The 12,819-nt window shown below is 41.4% G+C and overlaps 1 protein-coding gene across 4 annotated transcripts in view; it reads right to left on the minus strand.

Moving 5' to 3' along the window:
• The window catches only part of TMEM181 (transmembrane protein 181), a 260,203-nt gene that overhangs the window by 20,355 nt on the left and 227,029 nt on the right, over window positions 1–12,819 (minus strand). For all 4 annotated transcript variants that reach the window (XM_077283281.1, XM_077283284.1, XM_077283282.1 and 1 more), the window contains one exon: window positions 12,594–12,696. In XM_077283281.1, coding sequence (XP_077139396.1) covers window positions 12,594–12,696 — 103 coding nt within the window. The remainder of the gene's footprint in view (window positions 1–12,593; window positions 12,697–12,819) is intronic.

The following is a 12,819-nucleotide window of genomic DNA, read 5'->3' on the forward strand; positions in this document are numbered from 1 at the left end:
GTACCCAAAAATAGGATAAATAACCCAGCGCCTGATCAAACAGACAGCTCAGAATGACTGAAGGTTATGCAGGTCTCTCTTCCTTCTAGAAGACCAATAATACAAGTTGAGGTTGAGGGTAAAAATGTACCTTTTCTGATAGATACGGGAGCAACATCCTCCATTTTAAATCAAGACTTTTTACCATATCCTGACAATATATCCTCAAAGGTAACATATGCAGAAGGGTATGATGGTAAAATTCAGGCGTTGCCCTTTACAAAACCTTTAAATGTGAGCTTTGGCCCTAAAACCTTTGTATCCAAATTTTTATTTGCTAAAGGTGCACCTACCTGCTTGCTGGGTACTGATGTCTTAAGTAAAATGCACGCAAACATCCATTTTAGAGAAAATGGCACAGTTATGCTGACCATCCCTGAAGATGCAGAAACTCTGGAACAATATGTTAGAATACAGGCAATGGAGGATTTTCCCGAAATTTACACTCAACAAGCAAAAATTGACTTGTCTCGGGTTCCTGACAGCCTATGGGCAAAAGGAGACACTGATGTAGGATTCTTATCAGTAGCTCCTATACTGTTAGAAACTGCCCCGGGCAAGAAGGCTGTAAAGTAAATAGACAGAAACTCCAGGCTTGTCAACAAACAGTCGTGTTCTTAGGTCACTGCATATCACAGGGCATCAGACACCTCACACCTCAACGTACGGAAGCCATACGTAACATGCTTGAACCCAGGAATCACAAACAGCTGCGTGCTTTCCTGGGTATTGTTTCACACTGTAGACAGTGGATCATACATGCAAGTCAACTCATGCAGTCTTTATATGACTGTATTGCCAACACGCCATATTCACTCAGTGAAGAGGCTAAACAGTCATTTTCCTCTTTGAAAACAGCACTGGTATCAGCTCCGGCTTTGGGACTCCCAGACTACACTAAACCTTTTCAATTGATGGCAGCTGAGATATCCTCACATGCTACAGGGGTGCTCACACAAAAACATGGAAACAAACAGAGACCTGTGGCATACATATCAGCTCATCTGGACCCTGTAGCTAGAGCCGCACCTTCTTGTGTAAGAGTAGTAGCCGCAATTTCACTGTTATTAGATAAAGCTTCTGAGATTGTTCTTGATCACCCACTTCTAGTTCAGACCACTCATGATGTACATGGCATTCTTAACCAGGTCCAACCTAAACATATTTCAATGGCCAGACACCTCCGTCTCCAATGTTCCCTACTACTGCCGCCCAACATTTCCTTTGCCAGGGTTCAGACTCTTAATCTCGCGTCTTTGCTCCCTTTAGAGTCTGAGGGGGGTACCATACCTGAGGAAACTGCACTCTCCAACTCCTTTGACCCATCAGAGTCAATGCATAATTGTGTACAATTAATGGAACAAGAGACTCAGGGCTTACGTAATGTACGTGACAAGCCACTCTGTAATGCTACATTTGAACTTTTCATAGATGGCAGTAGATATGCAGATATGAATGGACAATTTCATACAGGTTATGCGGTAGTAACTCAGCATGAAGTGCTGAAAGCAGAACCTCTCCCTGCTAATCAGTCTGCACAAGAAGCAGAACTTACGGCATTAGTTGAAGCTCTAAAAATAGCCAAAGATCAGACAGCAAACATATACACTGATTCTAAATATGCACATGGCATTATTTTCGATTTTGGCGTAATATGGAGAGCCAGAGGTTATATGACTGCTTCAGGCCAACCTGTTAAACATGCCTCCCTCATTAGACAGATTCTGGAGACAGCACAAGAAACTAAAGAAATAGCGGTGATAAAGGTAGCTGCATATGTGAGACTCGACACCGAGGAAGCCAGGGGTAACGATAAAGCCGACAAAGCAGCAAAACAGGCAGCACGTAAACCCTTACATCATGCCCACACACTAGATAGCTCTGAAGATGATGAGGAGAGATTGAAGGAAGCTCAGAAACAGGTAGACGACGAAGAACGAGGGCAGTGGCAGAAAAAAGGGGCAGAAGATCAGCAAGGATTATGGAAAAAAGGAACTTTGTTGTGTTTACCCAGAGCCTGGTACCCCGCAGTGGCGAGTGACCTCCACCTACCTACGCATGTATCGGCAAACGGTATGACGCTCAAGGTAAAAGAAAGGTGGTTGGCTCCAGGCTTTGGTAATTTCGCTCGGAACATGTGTGCTGCATGCGCTATATGCCTGGCACACAATCCAGGTCAGACCATTAAAACCCCAACCAAGCATCATGTAAGACCACTGTATCCCTTTCAAAGACTCCAGATCGACTACATCCAGCTTCCTAGGTACAATGGATACGAATATGTGCTTGTGTGTGTGGACATGTTCTCAGGGTGGCCAGAGGCTTATCCAGTTCGTAAAGCCTCAGCAAAAACTACTGCCATTAAAATAGCACATGAACTGATACCCCGTTACGGCATGCCTGAGGTGATCGAGTCAGATAGGGGTACCCATTTTACTGGAGAAATATTCCAGAATGTTATGAAAATGTTGGGAGTAGAAAACCAGTTTCACACTCCGTATCACCCACAGAGTTCAGGTAAAGTGGAAAGATTAAATGGAACAATAAAATTAAAAATCCAGAAGGCCATGGCAGAAACAGGAAAGCCTTGGACCGAGTGTCTACCACTTGCCCTGTATTCCATCCGAAATGCCCCAAGGGGGAAGGCTAAGCTGTCACCACATGAGATTCTTTTTGGTAGAGCAGCAAATTTGGGTTGTTATTTTCCACAACAACTGATGTTGAATACTGAGACTTTAACTGCTTATGTACAAGAATTACAAAAACGTTTAACTAAAGTGCATTCGCAAGTTTTTGCTTCCCTTCCAGATCCAGAAAATCTCAAAGGAGGCCACAAGTTGGAACCTGGTGATCAAATCTACGTGAAAAGACACACCAGAAAGACTCTGGAACCGAGATTTGACGGACCTTTCCAAGTCCTGTTAACAACTCCAACAGCAGTCAAGCTTGAAGGAAAGGCATCATGGATACATGCAAGCCATTGCAGAAAAGCAGTATAAGACTCAGGGATCAGTATGACAAAGACAATGACCAAAATAAGGATAGCTGGTGGTCAGATACCTTTTCTTTTCTTAACCCGGCCAATTGGTTCAGGGGGATCGGTGGGTGGGTTACCGGGATTATGCAAAGCCTAATACATACAGTTATAGTTATTGTAATTATATATGTATTATTCAAGGTTGTACTCAAGGGTATCTCGGTACATGCACAAATAAATTTTGTGTAATGGATGCGAGAATATAAAGTTTTTTTTTTTTTTGTAATATCACAAAAAGAATGACTAAAATAATCGTCTATATGACAAGGTTTTGAATGGAATATGTCAAAGGGGGGATTGTGAAGAGCGGAACAAAAATGGTTACCTCAATGAACCAAAAAGAATTTGTGATCAATATTGACCTGTCCATTCAAAGACATTTTAGCTATAGTGTGAAATCCTATTTTTTGTTTGTGAAACTGCCACTTAGGCGAAACTGTACTGTTTTGTTTGTTGTGAAACTATCACATAGCCGAAACAGTTTTTTTTGTCTTCTCTTTTCTCTCTGTTTAAACAAGCAAAACTTGTATAACCACTGAAACTATCTGTACAACTATATAAAGAGGGGATGGCACCTTGAAGGTAGGCGTACTTCAGAGGCTTCCCAGTGATATACTATACGAGACGTGTCTTGTGTATTATTTCTGGTGATTCCCCACTTCCAAAGGCTGCTCCGACTGAGTGTGGTCCCGACATATTTCTATGGTCATATCGGTAACTGAATGGTTAAACCAGTGTTGTCTGTATGCAACAGGTATGGCTGAATAACACACCCTAAAAAGTGGAATACCACGTCACTCAACGCAGTTGATGGTGCAGCAGTAAATCTGTATAGGTAGAAAGGCTATCATTTCGGTCTGTAGACTGATTGCGGCCTAAAATGGTATCAATATGCAGGGTAGATATTGAGAAATTCATTTATAATGTTTTATGTTAATGATTTCTTCCAGGATTCGGTGCGTGCGGGGCCTGGAAGAAATCCCTGAATTATAATGGCACCGCCCTCCCGTCAGCTAATTCAGACACTGCCCATACAAGGGTGGACAGTGTTCGTGTAACCGCGCCATCGCACAGCACAGGATTACAGCACCGACCTGGTCAGTATGACGCTGATGGGAGGAAGGTGGTGGCATAATGAAGTCAGGAGGCAGAGATTTCTTCTCCCGGAGCCTGGAAGAAATCATTAACATAAAACATTATAACTGCATTTTTCAATGTCTACACCACAGCTATGAGGCATACAGGCAAGACTGGTGTAACCATTCAATACCTGTATGCCCATAGTAATAGATAAAAATTGTCCAGGGGTGACAGATTCCCTTTAATTCCATTTGTGAAAAAGACAAAACACTGCCACAGTGGTATCCGACTGTGTCCAAAGTGACCATGTTAGCCTCATAGTAGAAAATTGCTCCATTGGAGGCCGCTGAGGTCACCACCAATCCATACAAATCTATAAGGCATTATGTTAAAATCCAGCATAAAATCCAGGAGGACAGATCCTTGAAAACCCATTTATCTATCACAGGAGCAGTGAAGGGGATGTGGAATGATGTGCCCCCAATGTGCTGTGGGAGACTGACAGCTGTATTTAACATGTCAACAGGTATGGCTGAATAACACACCCTAAAAAGTGGAATACCACGTCACTCAACGCAGTTGATGGTGCAGCAGTAAATCTGTACAGGTAGAAAGGCTATCATTTCGGTCTGTAGACTGATTGCGGCCTAAAATGGTATCAATATACCTAATATGGACGTGTCCGTGTGTCTGTGCACAATGAGTCATCCACAGTTGGGCGTAACCATGGATACCTAGAGGGAAGAGCTCCTCCTGGTGGCGAGTTAAGGCATAAGCCTTTTTTGAATGTTAGCCTGTGAGGCAACAGTGTGAGGCAAGATTGCAAAGATGGATCAAATTGAGGGCTGCTGCACGTAGAGAAGCGAATCGCATACGGATGCGTAACCTGCGTCTTAATGAAACAAAAGATAAACAAAATTGTCAAAGAACTGCTGATGCAGCCCGACAGAGGGCAGCCAGAGCAAGAGAAACGAATGAAGTAACTGAATCACGTAGAGCATCTAATGATGCACGACAACGAGGAACCCGCAATGCACAAAGTGATACACATATTTCACAAAAAAGAGAACACGAGAGAATACGTGTCCAAAATGCAAGAGCCACTCGACAACGGCAAGTTACATTTGCTGCTACAGGACTTCTCAATCAAATTGTTAAGACACGTATTGAAGAGCACTATGCGGGCAAACTGATATTTCGATGTCAGTTCTGCCAATCTAAAAATTTCAAAGACGAAATGGCGCAGGACAAAACATTCCCTTCCTGCTGCAAGAGAGGGAGCATCCAATTACGTCCCATTCGTATGGATGATCAATTAGTCAAGTTGATGATAGGAGAGCATCAGCACTCCAAAAACTTTATGGCTAATATAAGGCAATACAATAGCTCTCTTGGTTTGGCATCAATGGGAGCACAAGTAGCGCCAGCTCCTGGGCATGGTCCATACTGTTTTCGAATTCATGGACAAATTTACCATAGAACTGCCCCATTGCATCCCGCATTGGGTAGTACTCCCAAGTTTGCCCAGATTTATATCTTGGACAGTGAAGAAGCATTAAGTACAAGAAGTCAAGCAAATAAAAAGTGCCTCCCAGCACTGCTATCATCTCTTGGAGAGAAAATGAAAGCAATTAACCCACTCGCAAGAGCCTTCACAATGATGAGGGAATTTGAAATAGAGGAAGAGAAGATTGCTGAACTAGAAAATCGTGATCGACTCGAAATATCAATGTCAATTATAAATGACTACAACGATGACCAGAGGTACTACAGTGCACCAAGGTGCAATGAAGTAGCTATAATTTATCAAAATGCAGTGGGTGAACCCCCATTTCATAGGGACATGAGAGTTCACCTCAAAAGTGAATGACATATCCACTTCTATTCCCATATGGGGACAGTGAATGGACAATAAATTTGATAACTCCAATTGCCCTAAGTGTGCAACATCAAGGAATTGGTGACATTCATCTACCATCCATACCAGTGGATCAAAATCGACATGAAAAAAATCACCCTGTTGCAGTACTATGCATACAGGCTTGCCATTCGTGACAAGTTCAATCCCCTTTTAAATGCTGGGAAGTTGACGAAACAATTTATCGTTGACAGTTACGTCAAAATTGAATCTGACAGGATCTAATATATAAAACAAAATCAAAAGGCTTTACGCATCGACAGTTATGCCGGCATTATGGATCACATCCATAATGCTGCGTTACACCACGGGCTAAAAGCTGGGACACCAGTAATTGTACCGTCCACTTTCATTGGAAGCTCAAGAGCTATGCAGCAAAATTACCAAGACGCCATGACAATTGTCCAAAAATTCGAAAAGCCAGGTCTTTTTGTTACGATGACCTGTAACCCAAAGTGGAAAGAAGTTACTGAAAACTTAGAACCATGGCAAAGGCCAGAGTTCAGAACAGATTTCGTTGCACGAGTATTTAAAATCAAACTCCAAGCAGGGCTTAACGAGATTTTGAAAAAACACATTTTTGGCTGTGTAGTTGCCTATGTGCATGTAATAGAATTTCAAAAGCGTGGACTACCACACGCTCACATGCTCTTAATCCTCGGAAAGGAAGATAAACCGAGGGACAAAGAAATAATTGACGAATTGGTCTCTGCTGAAAACCCAAATGAGACAGCAAATCCAAAACTGCATGAGGCAGTGATGAAGCACATGATTCATGGCCCATGTGGCGAAGATCTACAAGGTGGTATATGCATGACAGATGGTCAATGCGCAAATAAATTCCCAAAGGAATTTAATACAGAGATAAACCCCAATGTTGATGGTTATCCACAGTTCCGTCGCCGCAATACTGGGAAAACCAGAAGAGGAACGCGAGAAATCGACAATAGATGGGTAGTTCCATACAACCCTTATTTATTACTCAAGTACAATTGCCATATCAATGTTGGGATATGTGCTTCAATAAAAAGTGTTAAATATATTTTCAAATATGTATAAAAAGGACATGACTGTGCCAATATCAAGTTTGATACATTAAACTGGAATGATCTAGCCATGTACCTAGATTCTCGGTATATAACAGCCCCTGAGGGCATGTGGAGAATCAGAAAAAATAAAATGCATGATGCTTCACATACCATTAAAAGGCTTGTTGTTCACCTCGAGTAATCAACTCATTTATCTGAACCCTAATCCTCTACCCATTTTGTGGTGTTTTTTAATTGTTTTTAAATGGTTTTTGTGTGGTGTTTTCAATAAAAAATTTTTATTTTTGTACTAAAAATTATTGGTGTGGTGATTTTTGATGTGTGTACTTTCTCTTTCATGCTCTTGTCTAAATTGATATGCATTAGGAGATCCCCCTGCTTACTTAAAGTGGATGGTGCCAGCTCAAATTGTGTTTTGTGCCTCACCTTGAGGCTATGTGCACACGTCAGGATTTTGTCAGGATTTTTCATCAGGTTTTGTAGCCAAAACCAGGAGTGGGTGATAAATGCAGAAGTGGTGCATATGTTTCTATTATACTTTTCCTCTAATTGTTCCACTCCTGGTTTTGGCTACAAATCCTGAGGAAAAATCCTGACAAAATCCTGACAAAATCCTGACAAAATCCTGACGTGTGCACATAGCCTGAAAACATGCAGCAAGTGTTTTTCAAAGATGGTAATGTGGATATGGTTATTTCAGACTCAAAAGCCTCTACTCTGCAAGCTTATTTTGAGCTAAACAGAGCTTCCACCCGTCAGTATCTGTACAGTGAAATCCCTGAACACTATGTCTGGGATAGAAAAGCTGCACTAGAAGGATGGAAAAAAAAAAAAAAGACGGGCTGAATTTGGGAAAACAACTGCCCGAATGTATACAGTCTCTTTAACAGATGGTGAGCTGTATTACCTAAGACTCCTTTTACTTCACGTAAGAGGAGCAAAGTCTTATGCTGACTTAAGGACTGTCAATGGAGTCGTACATGACACGTATAAAAATGCGTGCATTGATCTTCATCTTTTGGAAGACGATTCCCAATGGGAAGACGGTATAACGGATGCAATCGCTTTCGAAATGCCCTACCAACTTCGCAAATTATTTGCTATCATTTGTGTATATGGGGAACCAGCTAAACCATTGGCATTATGGCAAAAATATAAAACCGAATTTATGGAGGATTACACCAGGCGGTTTACTTCAGAAATTGCTGAACAACTGGCTCTTCGTGATATTAATGAAGTACTCTTAACCAATAAAAAGTCCTGTGCTGAATACAGATTGCCAATTCCAGTAAATGTTCCAGATGAAATACTGGACCAACTGAATTATGCTGTAATAAAGCAGGAGGCTGAGCAATTGAAAGCTATGCTTAATGAAGCTCAGAAATCCACTTTCGATGCAATTATGCAAGCAGTCAATGCTGCATCACAGTCAGGCGACACTAGCTCACACTGTTTTTTTCTGGACCGCCCAGGAGGCAGTGGGAAGACATTTTTGTACAACTGCTTGCAAAAGACACTACAAGCAGAAAATAAGTCTATTTGCTCAGTAGCCTCCACTGGATTGGTGGCTAAATTACTACAAAACGGTAGCACCTACCATTCCAAGTTTGGCCTTGGAATTACAACAAATGAGACCATAGTGTCAAAAATTAAGCCCTCACTTCAAGCAAAGGAGCTTAGGGAGCCATCTGTCGTTATTTGGGACAAAGTAACAATGACTCCCTGTTTTAATATGAACGCTGTGGATAATTTGTTCCAAGTCATATGGGGAAAAAAAAGACCATTTGATGGAAAAGTTTTCATAAACAGTGGTGTCTTTCGTCAAACCCTACCAATAGTGGAAGGTGGAAAAAGACCCCAATTTGTACAGTTCACCATTAAATACTCAAAATCCTGGAATCAGTTTTCACGGTTCCAGTTACAACAGAATATGAGAACGTCTCAAGACGAAGTGGAGTACAACTCACGGTTACTGAAACTTGGCAATGGAGAGTTGTCAAATGTATATGGTCTACCAGAAGACACAATTGAAATCATGAATTCTTTTATTGAAGAGGGTGATTTAATTACAGCTATTTTTGGTGACTCAATTGAGATTACCGATGCAACGGTAGAAGCAATTCTCACGTCATTGAATGATGACGTTCATGCCTGGAACAACAAAATTCTTAAGGTACCTTCACACTAAGCGACGCTGCAGCGATACAGACAACGATGCCGATCGCTGCAGCGTCGCTGTTTAGTCGCTGGAGAGCTGTCACACAGACAGCTCTCCAGCGACCAACGATGCCGAGGTCCCCGGGTAACCAGGGTAAACATCGGGTTGCTAAGCGCAGGGCCGCGCTTAGTAACCCAATGTTTACCCTGGTTACCAGCGTAAAATGTAAAAAAAACAAAACAGTACATACTCACCTTCGCGTCTCCAGGCGTCCGCTTCCTGCACTGACTGAGTGCCGGCCCTAACAGCAGAGCGGTGACGTCACCGCTGTGCTGTGCTTTCACTTTACGGCCGGCGCTCAGTCAGTGCAGGAAGCGGACGCTGGGGGACGCGAAGGTGAGTATGTACTGTTTGTTTTTTTTACTTTTACGCTGGTAACCAGGGTAAACATCGGGTTACTAAGCGCGGCCCTGCACTTAGTAACCAGATATTTACCCTGGTTACCATTGTAAAACATCGCTGGTATCGTTGCTTTTGCTGTCAAACACAACGATACACAGCAATCTGACGACCAAATAAAGTTCTGAACTTTAACTAATGACCAGCGATATCACAGCAGGATCCTGATCGCTGCTGCGTGTCACACTCAACGATATCGCTAGCCAGGACGCTGCAACGTCACGGATCGCTAGCGATATCGTTTAGTGTGAAGGTACCTTTAGTCAAGTTCAAGGTGAAAACTCAACATATCGCTCCGTCGACAATTGCTGAAGAGGAGGGTGTGATTCTCACAGATTACCCTGTAGAGTTTCTTAACTCTTTAAATCCCACTGGGATGCCTCCTCATGAACTAAAGCTGAAACCAGGAGCTGTAATTATGCTCCTGCATAATCTTAACAGAAAGCATGGCCTTTGTAATGGCACAAGGCTTTATGTGAAAAGCTTAAAAGCAAACGTTATTCATGCCATTGCTTTAAATGGAAAAGTAAAGGGTCAGACAGATCTTTTTCCAAGAATTGACTTGATTTCCAAAGATAAAAACTTGCCAGCCCAGATGCGATGGCGTCAGTTTCCTGTCATGTTGGCTTTAGCAATGACCATCAATAAATCTCAGGGACAGTCCTTGGATATTGTAGGAATTTATTTGCCTCTCCCAGTGTTTTCACACAGGCAGTTATATGTGGCTTTCTCCAGGGGAAGGAAAAGCCAACAAATAAGGGTCAAAATATTTGACACACAGAAGCAGGGTAAACTTATTCCTAACGTTGACCAATGGTTTACTGTCAACTGTGTGTACAAAGAAGTCTTTTATTAAGCTTTTTAACAATTGTAAAAGCCAAAAAATTTTGTACACAAAAGCGGGACTAACTCCTAGCCGCGGTCTGCGGACCAAACATTGGGCATGGGCAGGGCCTTGGGGGCAGATCCCAAGTGCACTCAACCATGCGAAATAGCTTACGCTCAGGAACATTGAGGAATAGCGCTATCGGATAGCTCTACCCGTTCATTTCCTTTAGGAATAGGGCTATGGGATAGCTCTACCCGTTCACGTTCTTTATGGATAGTGCTATCAGATAGCTCTACCCCAACAGTATTAACTATAGATCTATTTCATACACAAGGTAGGAGTGGCAGGAGAGGTACACCAGGTATTTTTGTTTGCTATTAGTCTGCACATACGCCAGTCTGGTGCGTGGGTACACCCCATTGCGAGGTCAGTCTGCTGCGTGGTTGCACCCGATTGCGTGGTTCGTAATCATCGCGCGTGCCCGAAGGGCATGCAATCACTCGTGTAAATTCAAAATATAAGTAACATTAAGTACTTTTAAAAAATAAAATACATAAATACAGAAAGAGGATTTCAAAAGAAAACAGTTAAAGACCACATAATAAATGCCATGATTGACATAGCTGATGCACAGAAAAATCAGGATTGGAAAAAATTTAACTTATACAGATAGATATACACATCGCGGTGCATACATACAGCCACAAATAAAGAAAAATATGCATATAAAGTATAATATTATAGCCACGAACAGATAATAACAAATAAATTAAAAAGAGGAAGTGCGCCTGTGATGTGATTGAAAGGATGCCAATGGATTGCCATGACAGCCGGGGGTCTTGTCATGAATCATTCAGTGATTTGTGGCAACTCAGTCAGCTGAAATCTAAATTTTGCTTTTTTTTTTTCTTTGGTCCAGTAAGAGTTAATGTCAGTCTCTTGCTGGTAGTTTCATTTGGGCTGGTCAGCTGATGTTAGTCGGTAACCACCCCCACCTCCCTTTAAATAGTCGTATGAGCCCACAGGCTGTGTCCCATCCCCCTCTCCCTACGTTAGGTCCCTCCTCTCCTTTTTTCCATCCCGTTGTACTTATATGCTGTGTCGTCCTCCAGACATACCTGTATCCAAGCGTGACAGATCTGCTGAAGACCCCTGTGCCTGTTATTACAATACTCCAGTGAAAGCCATCATTAAGCTGGTGTTCATAGGAGATGGTTTGTCCTATTTATAGCAAAAATCACAATCGGATGATTGCAGCTTTAAGTCATCTAAAAGGACTGACAAATGCAGTGAAAAGTGAGAAAAAAATGTTTTTAATATATGAAAAAATACAAAAGTTGAAATAACCCCTTTTGCACAATTTGAAATTAAAAAGATATAAAAAATACACATTTGATATTGCCAAAAAAGCCTGATCAAAATGAAACATAAATTAATCCAAACCACCATAACAAGAAAAAAAAATCAAAATGGTGGAATTATGTTTTTTTCTGGCAGCCGAAACATTGCAATAAAATGCAATAAGAGATCAAAACATCGTATGTACTCCAAGATGTAATCAGTAAAAACAGAAGCTCACGGTGCAAAAAAATAAGCCCCAGCATAGCAACTAGATCACAAAAAATGAAACCATTAACAAGTCTACCTAAATTTGGGAAGAAACTATACATTTCTGCGTAATCGGACTGACCTGGAGAATCATATTGCCAAGTCACTTACCATATAGTAAGGTCACTTACCAAAAACGAGATTAAGTTCTTATGTTTTTATGCAGTGAGTAAGGAGTATGAAACGCGTCTTTTTTTACGGCTGTTGCATCTTTTTTCTAGCCTTTTGTATATTTAATAAATGTTTTTTCAAGGATCCATCTTGCTGGATTTTATGCATTTTTTTCACATTTGGGATTTTCTGTACTACGAGGTCTCTGTGTAATTTGGATCTTACTCCCAGGTGAGTTGACTTTCGGTTCAGAAAGCGTTATGACCATCTATTGTGCATTACAGTTAGATTTCTTTATTACTCACCAACATATGGCATATTTCGCAATTCAGAGCATGCCCGTATTACAAGAAACATGAGATACAGGATGTACAATGTCGCCACTATTAGAAAGAAAATCTTCATGCCCTAGTACAACAAATAAATAGCATATTAAGTAGCATTATACAGATACATCTTACACAGAGAGTAAATCTAGCTGTCAATATCCTCTTTTGGGTAATTATAATTTTTCTTTAAAGCATACCTACC

The sequence above is a fragment of the Ranitomeya variabilis genome, chromosome 2 (assembly GCF_051348905.1).
Source record: "Ranitomeya variabilis isolate aRanVar5 chromosome 2, aRanVar5.hap1, whole genome shotgun sequence".
NCBI classification, from domain to species: Eukaryota; Metazoa; Chordata; class Amphibia; order Anura; family Dendrobatidae; genus Ranitomeya; species Ranitomeya variabilis.